General features: G+C 43.9%; 1 protein-coding gene across 2 annotated transcripts; it reads left to right on the forward strand.

Moving 5' to 3' along the window:
• The first annotated feature begins 10,980 nt into the window (after window positions 1-10,980).
• Window positions 10,981-13,087, forward strand: MRFAP1 (Morf4 family associated protein 1). Of its 2 annotated transcripts, none has more exons than XM_038533073.1 (3): window positions 10,981-11,107; window positions 11,231-11,661; window positions 12,034-13,087. In XM_038533073.1, exon 2 carries the CDS (start codon window positions 11,266-11,268, stop codon window positions 11,647-11,649), a length of 384 nt encoding a protein of 127 aa, XP_038389001.1. In that variant the 5' UTR covers window positions 10,981-11,107; window positions 11,231-11,265; the 3' UTR covers window positions 11,650-11,661; window positions 12,034-13,087. The 2 variants fall into 2 exon arrangements, with proteins under 2 accessions (XP_038389001.1, XP_038389000.1); XM_038533072.1 differs by having other exon boundaries at window positions 10,984-11,107; window positions 11,228-11,661.
• The last annotated feature ends 467 nt before the right edge of the window (window positions 13,088-13,554 follow it).

Genomic DNA, 13,554 nt, shown 5'->3' on the forward strand with positions numbered 1-13,554 from the left:
ATTGATGAGTGGATAAAGAAGTAAGAAGAAGTGACATATAGATATATAGTTTATTCAGCCACAAAAAAGAATCAAAGTTTGCCATTTGCAACAATGTGGATAGAGCTAGATAGTATTATGCTAAGCCAAATAAGTCAGAGAAAGAAGAATATGATTTTACTCATATGTGGAATTTAAGAAACAAAACAAATGAACACAGGGGGGAAAAAGGAGGGAGAGATAAACCAAGAAACAGACTCAACTATGGAGAGCACACTGGTGTTAACAGAGGGAACATGAAGGGGGATGAAACAGGCGATGAGGATTAGGGAGTGGACTTGTGATGAGCACTAAGTATTGTATGGAAGTGTGGACTCACTATTTTGTATACCTGAAACTAATATTACACTGTATGCTAACTATGCTGAAATAAAAATTAAAAACTTAATTTAAAAAATGAGTGAGCTATACCTACCTGCATCAACATAGGTGAGTCTCCCATACATAAAATATTGAGTAAATGAAGCAAGAGACAAAGGAGAAACTATGATTCCATTTATACAAAGTTAAAAAATAGGGGGAACCACTTTATTATTTACTATTGCATTCAGAGCCAATGAAACAATAAAGAAGAGCAAAGATATAACTAACCAAAAGTCACAGGAAAGGTTACCTCTGGGAAGGTGGGTAGCAGGAGGACTGAATTCAGAAGAAACACACCAGAAGCTCTGGAAGTGTTGGCATGGTTTTATTGCCTGACCTGGTTGATGTTTATATGTGCATTTCCTTTAAAAGCATATATTAGGGCCCCCTGGGTGGCTCAGCGGTTTAGCGCCACCTTCAGTCCGGGGCCTGATCCTGGAGACCCCGGATCAAGTCCCATGTCGTGTCTCCCTGCATGGAGCCTGCTTCTCCCTCTGCCTGTGTCTCTGCCTCTTTCTTTCTCTCTGTTTCTCATTAATAAATAAATAAAATCTTTTAAAAATAAATAAAATAAAATAAAATAAAATAAAATAAAATAAAATAAAATAAAAGCATATATTATGGGTTTCCCTGGGTGGTTTGGTGCCTGCCTTCAGCCCAGGGCGTGATCCTGGAGACCCAGGATCAAGTCCGTGTCGGGCTCCCTGATTGAGCCTGCTTCTCTCTCTCTGCCTCTCTCTCTCTGCCTGTGTCTCTGTCTCTCTCTCTGTATCTTCCATTAATAAATAAATAAAATATTTTTAAGTATATATTATGATAATTATATATACTATACACAATACTGCATATATAAAATGTTACATATATTCTATATATATAGTGCATATATACATATATTGTTATGTTCACAGAAACTATTGAAAATGTTGAAAAGGGGCACATTGTTGGCTCAAGTGGAGGAGCATGTGACTCCATCTCAGAGTCATGAGTGTGAGCCCTACATTAAATGTAGAGATTACTTAAATAAAAATAAAACTTGGGGCACGTGGGTGGCTCAGTCTGTTAAGTGTCTACCTTTGGCTCAGGTCATGATCTTGGAGTCTTGGGATTGATCCTGCCGTCTAGCTCTGGGCTCAACACAGGGTCTCCTTGGGATTCTCTGTCTCTCCTCCTGCTGCCCCTCTCTCTCTCACCCTCTTAAGTAAATAAATAAATCTTCAAAACAAAACAGTGAGTGTTTTGTTTTGAAGTGCCACCTCTCAATGGCAGGTACACTTGTGCTAAGCCCACATCACCAAATGAAGACTTAACACCTAATTTAATTACAGTTTCAGCCTCTTCCAGCAGTTCTGTCTCAAGCCAGTCAATCTGGAATCACCTGGTCAGCAGTGACCAGTGAGGTCATCTGCTGGATGGGTCCATGCTGTCCCCTAAAGGAAGATGACCTTACCTCAGACAATCCACTCTGCTGGTAACTTCCTTGTCTGGCCCCTTTCTGCCTACACAAATCTTTCATTTTGCACAGCTCTTGAGAGTTCCTTTCTGTCTGCTAGATGGAATGCCGCGTGATTCATGAATCATCATAAAGCTTGTAAGAGCTTCAAAATGTACTCAGCTGAATTTTGGTTTTTAATGGATTGCTTGCTGATTGGACTTTATTTCTTCTCTCTTTCATTTACTGTATTGTTTTCTTTCTCATTTTTTCTTTTCTTCTTTTCTTTTTTTAAAGATTTTATTTATTTAATCATGAGAGACACAGAGAGAGAGGCAGAGACATAGGCAGAGGGAGAAGCAGGCTCCCTGCAGGGAGCCCAATGCAGAACTTGATCCCAGGATCCCGGGATCATGACTTGAGCCAAAGGCAGATGCTCAATCACTGAGCCACCTAGGTGCCCCATTTTTTTTCCTTTTCAATTGGTCAAGCTTTCGTTTTATTCTCTCTAGTCGTTTCAATTTAATCTCAGTTATTTCCTGAGATTTTTGCCCTGATAATCATGAATAAATCTGTATTTCTTTATTGGATATCAAAATAAAATAATCATTATACTTCGCTACCGCACAGAGGACTTTGTCACCTATGCTCCTTCCTCTTCCTCCCAGATAAGATAAAGCCTGTGGGCCATGTTAACATCCCCACTCTCTCTACCATTTCTGAAAACCTCAGGCTTCAGTTCAGGTCTCAGAGAAACAAGCAAAAGAGAGACCAGAAGAAGTACGGCAGTCTGTGCTCTTGTGGGCCAGCAAGTGCAAATAGCAAAAAGAGAGGAGTCCTATCCCTCTTGACATCCTTAGAGGCATACACCAGACTTCTGCCAACCCTGGGAATGGGGAGTGACTTAACCTCTGAGCATCAGTCTCTCCCAGGACCACAAGTGTTTGAGCAGCTGTAATGCCCACCATCCCACATCCCACCCTCCCCCGCTCACCCCAGTGGACTTCCGGGCATCCAGAGAGGACTCTAGGACTCATTAAAGATGGTCTGTGCTGCAGGCTCTCCCTCTGGGCCCACAGCATCACCTCTCCGACAAGAACATCAAGAAGGATAAAAGATCCCTCTTCCTGCCTTTCCTCAAGGTTCAGACCCAAGTCATATGACTGGGAGTTCCAACGTTTCCCCCCATGGCTTTGCCATGTGTCAATGGATCCACAGCAAATGGTTATTCAGTTTCCGACTTGGGGAAAGTCAAGACCCCACATCATCTATCTAGCTGAAACTGCCTGGCATTATGCTGCCAAGGCCCCTGGAGCTGCCACATGGGACATGAACCTATTTGCAGACCTGCATCTTTGAATTTGCTAATCTGAACAGATGGAAAAGAAAAATGTTATAGATTCTCTTGGGAGCACAAGGGGTGTGTGTGTGTAGAGTAGTAGAAGACCAAGGATGAGGCATTAGGAGGCAGGCAAAAAGAATGCAATGTCTATAGGGGATTTAAAAACAATAATAAGGACAGCCTGGGTGGCTCAGCGGTTTAGCGCCGCCTTCAGCCCAGGGCGTGATCCTGGAGTCCTGGGATCAGGATCGAGTCCCACGCTGGGCTCCCTGCATGGAGCCTGCTTCTCCCTCTGCCTGTCTCTCTCTCTCTCATGAATAAATAAATAAACAAAATATTTAAATAAATTAAAAAATAATAAAACCGACTAAATCTGTCTGCTTTCTGTTATCACTATGTATAGGCAATTCTAAACAATGTCAGTGATAAAATACCCCTCCCTCAAAACACAACCACTGCAGTTAGTGTTGAGAATATATATGAGGTGGGCTGAATAATGCCCCCAATGATGCCCAAATCATAATCCTGTAAACCTAAATACCATCTTAAGTGCCCAAAGAGATTTGCAGATAGGATTACACGACCGATCTAGAGATGGCCAGTTTATTCCAGATTATCTGGATGGACCCCATGAAACCATAAGGTCCTTATAAGAAGAAGGAGGATCAGAGTCCAAGAAGAAATCGAGGTGACCACAGAAGCTAGAGGCTGGGGACAGAGGAGGCGCTCCAAGCCAAAGAACTTGGGTGTCTCTAGAAGCTAAAATCTGGCCAGGAACCAGATTCTCCTCTGAAGAGGGAGAGGTTTGAGGCCATGATGACATCTTGATTTACACTTCTGATCCCAGGTTTGTAATATAACAAATGTGTATTGTTTCAAATCACTAAAGTTGTGATAATGTGTTACAGCAGCCACAGGAGATGAATACAATATGTGAGCCTCCAATTAGATCATCCTAATGATTTTTCCTTTTATAAACATTTATTCTACATAGAAGCTGATTCAGAGGCATCCCCACTTCCATGGGAACAGAAGCTCCCTGGATAGTGGGATATTGGAATTGTCTCTATTGGCTGTTCATTAATATCCTCTATTATGTCCCTTATCATAAACCAGTAAATATGAGTGTTTCCCTGAGCTCTCTCTGCTATTGTAGCAAACGTAAGGAGGGGGTCATGGGAACCCTGATTTATAGTTAATTTGTCAGAAGTACAAGTAACAACCTGGAATTTTTTATTGGTGTCTAAAGTGGGCACACTCTTACAGGATTGAGCCCCTAACTCGTGGGATCTGACGCTAAATCTAGGTAGATGGTATCAGAATTGAGCCAAATTATACGACACCCTGCTAGTGCTGCAGGAGAATTGCTTGCTGGAAACCCCGCATATAATGGTGTCAGAAGTGAAGCAAGGTATTGTAAGTGTGGATAGTAGTGTGAGAGTAATGGGGAAACACATTTTTCATTACAGATTAGTCTAGTAGGAAAATAATTTTTTTAAGATTTTTTTTATTTATTCATGAGAGACACAGAAAGAGAGAGGCAGAGACACAGGCAGAGGGAGAAGCAGGCTCCATGTAGGGAGCCCGACGTGGGACTCCATCCCCGGTCTCCAGGATCACGCCCTGGGCTAAAGGTGGCGCAAAACCGCTGAGCCACCTGGGCTGCCTTAGGAAATAATTTTATGTAACTAAGTGCCTAATGTTAGCAAGTAGATTTTAATAAAATATAAATAAAACCAAAAGGCACAATTTAGGAAACCAGTAAATTATACCACTGATGCAACATTTTATTTTCTTAATACTTTAATTTTGAAACAACAATTTTAAAAGGCAGAATATATATATGTATATGTCTTTTTTAAAAGATTTTAAGTAATCTCTACACCCAGTGTGGGGCTTGTACTCAAGAGTTTGAGATCAAGAGTCTATGCTCTACTGACTAAGCCAGCCAGATGCCCCTTACCCATATTTACTGGTTTATGATAAAGGATATAATAAAGAATATGAGTGAACAGCCAGATAGAAACAAGAGTTCCAAGTACAGGAGCTTCTGTCCTCATGGAGTGGGGATGTATCATCTTCCACATGTAGATGTGTTCACCAATCCAGAAGCTCTCTGAACCCATAAGATTGAGATTCTTATGGAGGCTTCATTGACTATCCAGAGTCACATCATTAGAAGGAAAGACATACCTATCACCCAGAAAATTCCAAGAGATGTAGGAGCTCTGTCAGGAACCAGAGTCAAAGACCAAATATTAGAACAGTAGTTTTTCCTAGGGCTCTTATCACTTAGGATTTTAGGAGCTCTGTGTCAGGAATCTGGGACAGTGACTAATATATAGATTTCCCATTATTTCACAAATCACAAGAGCAAAGATCAAACCACTAGGTAGCCATCAAAGCTATTGAGTAAAAAGTTCTGCTTGTTTTTCTTTTGGGAATTTGGAGGAACTTGAAACCTTTTGTGTTGTGAAACCAACAATTGGCCCATAATTATTCTTAATTTCATTAGGAAATGAGAAGCGGGCACCTTGAAAGGCACTGACCCCCATGGAGTTCAATGAAGAAAAATTTTAAGCAAAAGAGGAGACAATTGAAGCAATATCTGGATGTATTTTGGAATAAGAAATGCCCACAATATCCCAAATAGTTTAATTTCACATTTATTACTGCAAATAATTTGCCATAGAAAGTAGAGGATATTAAAAATTATCCCTCCTGAAGACTATCCACTGGAAAAAAGACAGTTTCTTCAATAAATGGTGCTGGGAAAATTGGACATCCACATGCAGAAGAATGAAACTAGACCATTCTCTTACCCCATACATAAAGATAAACTCAAAATGGATGAAAGATCTTAATGTGAGACAAGAGTCCATCAAAATCCTAGAGGAGAACACAGGCAACACTCTTTTTGAATTTGGCCACAGTAACTTCTTGCAAGCTACATCCATGAAGGCAAGAGAAACAAAAGCAAAAATGAACTATTGGGACTTCATCAAGATAAGAAGCTTTTGCACAGCAAAAGAAACAGTCAACAAAACTAAAAGACAACCTACAGAATGGGAGAAGATATTTGCAAATGACCTATCAGATAAAGGGCTAGTATCCAAGATCTATAAAGAACTTATTAAACTCAACAGCAAAGACACAAACAATCCAATCATGAAATGGGCAAAAGACATGAACAGAGATCTCACAGAGGAAGACATAGACATGGCCAACAAGCACATGAGAAAATGCTCCGCATCACTTGCCATCAGGGAAATACAAATCAAAACCACAATGAGATACCACCTCACACCAGTGAGAATGGGGAAAATTAACAAGGCAGGAAACCACTCATGTTGGAGAGGATGCGGAGAAAAGGGAACCCTCCTGCACTGTTGGTGGGAATGTGAACTGGTGCAGCCACTCTGGAAAACTGTGTGGAGGTTCCTCAAAGAGTTAAAAAAAATAGATCTGCCCTACGACCCAGCAATTGCACTGCTGGGGATTTACCCCAAAGATACAGATGCAGTGAAACACCGGGACACCTGCACCCCGATGTTTATAACAGCAATGTCCACAATAGCCAAATTGTGGAAGGAGCCTCGGTGGTGTCCATCAAAAGATGAATGGATAAAGAAGATGTGGTCTATGTATACAATGGAATATTCCTCAGCCATTAGAAACGACAAATACCCACCATTTGCTTCGACATGGTTGGAATTGGAGGGTATTATGCTGAGTGAAGTAAGTCAATCGGAGAAGGACAAACATTATATGGTCTCATTCATTTGGGGAATATAAAAAATAGTGACAGGGAATAAAGGGGAAAGGAGAAAAAAATGAGTGGGAAATATCAGAAAGGGAGACAGAACATGAAAGACTCCTAACTCTGGGAAACGAACAAGGGGTGGTAGAAAGGGAGGTGGGCGGGGGGTGGGGGTGACTACGTGACGGGCACTGAGGGGGGCACTTGATGGGATGAGCACTGGGTGTTATTCTATATGTTGGCAAATTGAACACCAATAAAAAATAAATTAAAAAAATATCCCTCCTGAAAAGGATAACAAGGGAAAGGAGGGGAACTGAGTGGGAAAAATTAGAGAGGAAGACAAACCATGAGAGTTTCCTCACTCTGGGAAACAAACAAATGGTTGCAGAAGGGGAGGTAGGTGGGGGGATGGGATAACTGGGTGATGGGCACTAAGGAGGGCACTTGATGGGATGAGCACTGGGTGTTACACTATATGTTGGCAAATTGAATTTAAATAAAAAATGTAAATTAAAAAAATTTATCTCTTCTGAGTGTCAAATATGCTAGGTACTCCACCAGGAGGGAGAAGAGAGGGGCCATAAGCCTCCATCCCATTAGTTTCATTACCCAATCCTGCCAGCTTCCACTTGGAAAGGGGATAAGGTGGGGCTGGCTGGTCTCCAGGTCCTCGAAGTGCAAACAGCTTAGGGTTCCTGGAATACCTTCTCCCTTAATGCCCTCAGGTGAGAACATCCTGTTCTAAAGCAAGGTACATACAGGATCAGATACTATAGAAAACAGATAACTGAGCAAGCAGCAAAATGATATTAAGATTTTGAAATGAGGGTAGGGGTGACTGGGTGATGGGCACTGAGGTGGGGCGCTTGATGGGATGAGCACTGGGTGTTATTCTATATGTTGGCATATTGAACACCAATAAAAATAAATTTATAAAAAAAGATTTTGAAATGATAAGGAATGATGTCAAATCTAAGAAGCCATCAATTTTTAAGATTTATCCTTCTTTTAGGTAATGCTAAAAATGTGAATACAATTAAAATGTGAATCAATTTTTTTAAAATCATAGCAAATGGGGGCACCCGGGTGCCTCAGTGGCTGAGCATCTGCCTTTGGCTCAAGTAATGGTCCTGGGGTCCTGGGATTAAGTCCCACATTAGGCTCCCTGCAGGGAGCCTGCTTCTCCCTCTGCCTCTGTCTCTGCCTCTCTCTCTGTGTGTTTCTCATGAATAAATAAATAAAATCTTTTTTAAAAATCGAAGCAAATGAAAGATGCAGCACAATTTCAGAAAATTTAAATGTGAAAACAAGTTGCAATGAGAATCTGTGAAAAATAGTACTTTAATAAAACAAAAGAGAAAGAAAAAAATAGCCAAGCAGACTTGGGGGCCGGGGGGGGGGGAACCTTCCTGAAACTTCTATTGATAAGAATTATATGAGGATTCTAACCTCTGTGCAAGTGAATAAAATATCTGCATGTGTATATGTGTGTGCAAAAAAGTGATAGAATTACAAGAAGTTAAATCCATCAACATAAAGACATCATTGGTAGGTCAAACGGACAACACATTAACAAGGTTATAGAAAATATGAAAAACACTATTAACTTCTCATTTCATTCATTTAGCAAATGGTCAAAGATCCTAAGGAAGTGAGAGCAGACACTCACGCTGATATCTGAAAAAAGAGCCTTGTTAACCTTGAAAATAACACTACCAGTTATTTTACCAGCAGAAAATGGGTTCACTCGGGACCAGCAGAGAATTACAACCCAGGACAAGAAACCTGTGGCAAAACCATAGGTGAGCACCCACAGTAAAAAAAAGAACACTTTTTTATAGAGGAAAGGGGGAGTTAGGAGGGCTGTTGTAAACAGGAAATCCACTGGAGTAAACGGGGAGTTTGAAGTGTAGTGGCTTCTTATTGGCTGGACTGTTGCTAGGGGAAGAAGTAAGCCCTTCTTCCTCCTGCCAAGGACAGTAGTAGTAGGTTAAGTAGATCCACCTGCAAGGTTTCTTGTGCCTCTTCCTGTTGGATTTGCTATTGACAAGGAGACAATGAGAGCTCACCCTGCAGAACCTCCTGATTCAGGTTTTAATGAGGTTTTCCCTTATTCAATTTTCACAAGGCCAAATAATGCTTTGCTGTCTGGATTACCACAGTTTATTTTTCCATTCACCTCTTAAAGGACACTTTAAGGGGCACTGGATGGCTTAGTCTGTTAAGTGGCTGCCTTTGGCTTGGGTCATGATCCTGGGGTCCTGAGATCTGGCCCCACCTGGGGCTCCCTGCTCAGCAGGGTGTCGGCTTCTTCCTCTCTCCTCTACTTGTACTCTCTCTCATGCTCTGTCACTGAAATAAATAAATAAAATCATTTTAAAAAACTAATAAAGGACACCTTAAATCCTCCTAGGTTTGGGCAAGTATGAATAGAGCTGCCATAAACATCTGTGTGCAAGTTTTTGTGCAGGTGTCAGGTTTCAAGTCGTTTGGAGAAATACTAAGGAGCACAATTGCTGGACCATATAGAAAGAGTATGCTTAGTTTTATAAGAAACTTCCAAACTGTCTTTCATGGTGACTGTGTACCATTTTGCATTTGTACTAGCAAGGAATGAGAGTTCCTGTTGCTTCACATCACATCCCCACTAGCATTTGGTGCTGTCAGTTTTCTGGATTGGGTTTTTTTTTTTTTTTAACAAGGGTGCAGTGGTATCCCTTGTTGTTGTTGGAGCTATATATTTTTATGCATACAAAAACACTTATGAGGGATGCTTGGGTGGCTCAGCGGTTGAGCATCTGCCTTCAGCTCAGGTGGTGATCCTGCGGTCCAGGGACGGAGTTCTACATCAGGCTCCCTGCATGGAGCCTGCTTCTCCCTCATGTCTTTGCCTATGCCTCTCTCTCTCTCTCTCTCTCTCTCTCTCTCGAATAAATAAATAAAATCTTTAAAAAAAAAAAACTGATGAGCTAGCTGCCTCTGATATACTGAGGAAGCCCAAAAGTTGGATTTCTAGTAAAGCAACAAAAGATAAGGAATCTGACAAATATCTAAAATATAAGGACCTTACATGTGTATATATTTGGTATTTACAAAGCATTTTCATGACTATTGTTTCTTTTCCCCCTTAACTCTTACCATAGTCACAACTAAGATTTGTGCAAAACAAAAGCCAAAGGCTCCGCACTTGTGCAAGCTGGATTCCTCAAGTTTTAACTCCTGTTTTATGACCCCATCCACAGGCTAGAAAATTATCATTTCTCAAAATTGTTTAGTATGGTTTTTAAAAAAAGATTTTGTTTATTTATTCATGAGAGACACGGAGAAAGAGGCAGAGACATAAGCAGAGGGAGAAGCAGGCTCCCTTGGACGAGCTCAATGCTGGACTTGACCCCATGACCCCCCCGACCACCACCCAGATGAGGGCAGATGCTCAACCACTGAGCCACCCAGGCGCCCCTTAAAGCGAGTTTACTAGCACGTGCCAAGCTGCGCCCAGGGCTTCAGGGACACAGACCCCCAGAGGACCCTGGACCGGTGGTGACACCTGCAAAGGCTAGCCAAGAAAACCCTCCTCACATCCCCCTGAGCTTTGGGTCTGGCGGAGCCTCGGGATGAAGGTACCAGTAGGGGCCTGGTACCCTGGAGCGAGGGGGGTCCCGCCTGGTGAAAACACACGCAGGCATTTCCGACTGTAAGCCGAAGATGACGGAAAAATGCACTTTCCTGACAGCTAAGAGGGGTTTGGCCGCCCTACTAAAACACAAGGGGCTATGGGAGTTAGTCTGGGGATGCCACAGCCTTTCTATCTTTGTTTATTGCAGGAAGGGCGCGGTTAAGCCTTAAAAAATATATAACTGAGTGCTCCAGAAGCCCTCCAAGAGGAGGGCGCGCCCAGAAGGGCTCACCCCAAAAGGAGGGCGGCGCAGGGGCGCGACCTAGGGGAAAGCGGCAAGCGCAAGTCAAGCACAGTGCGCGCCAGTACGTGCGCGCTCCCGGCCGCGGGGCGGGGTTGCCCCGCCCATCCTCCGTCGGCGTGCGCGCGCCCGCGCCTCGTTCCACGAGCGGCGTGACCGTAAAGAGGCACGGCCGTGTCGCGAAAGGGGCCGCAACGCGCAGGGCGCTGGTTGACGGCTGGGACTCCATTTTGTTCGCGGCTCCTCTCCTCGTAAGTCGTTCGTTTCCGCGGCTCCTGTGAAGCGAAAAAAGTTTAAAAAGGGTAAAAGTTTTAAAGGATTTTCTGGAACTCTGTCGGTAAGCCTAGCGAGTCTCCATTTTCTCTCCGCAGCAGACGTCGGTAAGCGCGGTTCCGGAGAGGCAGAGAGGATGCGGCCCTTGGACATCGTCGAGCTGGCGGAGCCGGAGGAGGTGGAAGTGCTGGAGCCCGAGGAGGATTTCGAGCAGTTCCTGCTGCCGGTCATCAACGAGATGCGGGAGGACATCGCCGCCCTCACCCGGGAGCACGGCCGAGCCTACATGCGCAACAGGAGCAAGCTGTGGGAGATGGACAATATGCTCATCCAGATAAAAACGCAGGTGGAGGCCTCGGAGGAGAGCGCCCTGAATCACCTGCAGAATCCCGGCGACGCGGTGGACGGCAGAGCGGCCAAGAGGGGCGAGAAGGCGGACGAGAAGGCCAAGGAGATCGCGAAGATGGCAGAGATGCTGGTGGAGCTGGTGCGGCGGATAGAGAGAAGCGAGTCGTCCTGAAGGAGGAGGGCGGTAAGGCGGAAGGGAGGCCGGCGCGGGGGGAGCAGAGGCCGCGGCGCGCTCCGGTTGTACCCTGCGTGTGAGCAGGGCGGCCGGAGTGTGTCCGCTTGCACCCGGGAGCCGCGGTGCCCTGCAGAGCCACCTGTGCAGGCCTTGAGGGAGGCAGAGTCACGCCGGGGCCGCCGAGCCACGGCGAGGAGAGAGAGGACCAGCCGAGGGGAGCGGTTATTGGGCCGTTTTGGGGTTTGCCGGAAGATCGGAGCGGGTCGGGGGGCGTCCTGCGTGTTTGAATTGGTGAGGGGTTTTGATTCGTTTGGTTTTCTTTTTCGGAATTAACCTCTTGAATGACGGCTTTCTCCCCTCTACTCCCGAACTGTACTTTAGGTTTACAGCCAACGGATTCTGGTCAACTGATGGGAGATTGGCTGACATCCTTGAGAAGCTGAAACCAGAGAGCCTTTTGTTTTCTCTCTCTCTTCCCCCACCCCCCCCCCCACCCCACCCCACACTCTGTCCTCACTTACACTACGTTTTTTGCTATGGTCTGTGGTTGGTGACCTCAAAATAAGTTTTGACTGTTAAATGTTTTTGTTTGGAAAAGTAACTTTTATTTGGAAGATGATCTCACATGAGAATTAGGGCCGAGATTGTAAGCTCTTGCAGCAGTGATGTTTGTTCTTGGGCTTTGGTGATTTCTAGGTTTTGAGGTGCTTTGTGCTTTCTTGTGTGACTTGATATAGCTCCCTGGATCTTTGAGTCTGTGTCACATGAGACTCAAGAGTTGGAGTCTTCCAGCTCTGGAGGTGCTGAAGGAGCTGCTTACTTCTGGAAGATTGCTTCGTGCAGCAACTGCTCAAGAAGCTGAAGAAGAAGGGACCAGACTTCAACTGGGAATGTGAATGGGGTTGACCTGGCTAGGACTGAGGAGTCGAAAGGAGGTGTGGAGGATGATAGTAGTGTCTGTATTTTCCGGACTTTAATTTCTGTGTGAGACCAAAGGAGAAAAGATGTATTTTGTTCAAAATTTAAATTTTATGTGGCGTACTATCTGATGTAACCTGTCTGGTCAGTTTATTTGGACAACCCAACTCAGTTTTATTTGATATGGAACCTAGAATAGACAAGATCTTGGTTTTTGTACAAGTTGATGTGATATTCTGATCATTTCAGGGGATTCACAATGGAAGAGATATTTGCAAAGGCTCTTGAGGGGCTGGCTGGGAAAAGAAAGGAGGACTGTCTGCATTGGACCCTAAACTGGACAGGGACTAGGTATTTTTGAGGTTGATAGGTCGTCCTGCTATAAGTTCATTTGAGTAGCAGACCTGACAAAGCATTTGAGGTCAAAACCCTACCATGTGTAATTAAAAAAAAAAAAAAGAAAAAAAAAAAGACCATGTTAATAAAAGTATTCATTTGCTTGAAAAGACAAAGGACCTAAAAAGTTATTGACTAAAATTTTATTTCTCTCAAAATCTTTCTCATTGATTGTCATCATTACCAAATGGAGGATGAATTTCTTCTAGTTTTTGACGCTCTCAGCCTCTGGTCACGGGGAAGATTTATTTCTGCATGCTAGTATCTACATGTTGATCGAAAAAGGGCAGACTCAGTTTTTAGTGTAGGAAGGAACCTCTTGAAATCCTGTGGTCTGGGCCATTGCCTTCAGACAGGCCATAGTACTTCCAGTCACCTAACCTAAAAAACTGGAACATTAGCCCTCACATTAGGGAATGCTATGGTAAGGGGGGGTGTGGACCACACCACTCCCAGCACCTTCAGATATGATGCGCTTACTCCCCAGCTGCTAGAAGTGTTGCTGACAGATGGTGTGTAGCTGGTCAGCCCTCCAGAAGCGCCTCTGCTTAAGAGTAGCCTTAGCTGAGGTCATGCCCCCTTTCCTGG

Source organism: Canis lupus, chromosome 3 (assembly GCF_011100685.1).
Source record: "Canis lupus familiaris isolate Mischka breed German Shepherd chromosome 3, alternate assembly UU_Cfam_GSD_1.0, whole genome shotgun sequence".
Lineage (NCBI taxonomy): Eukaryota > Metazoa > Chordata > Mammalia > Carnivora > Canidae > Canis > Canis lupus.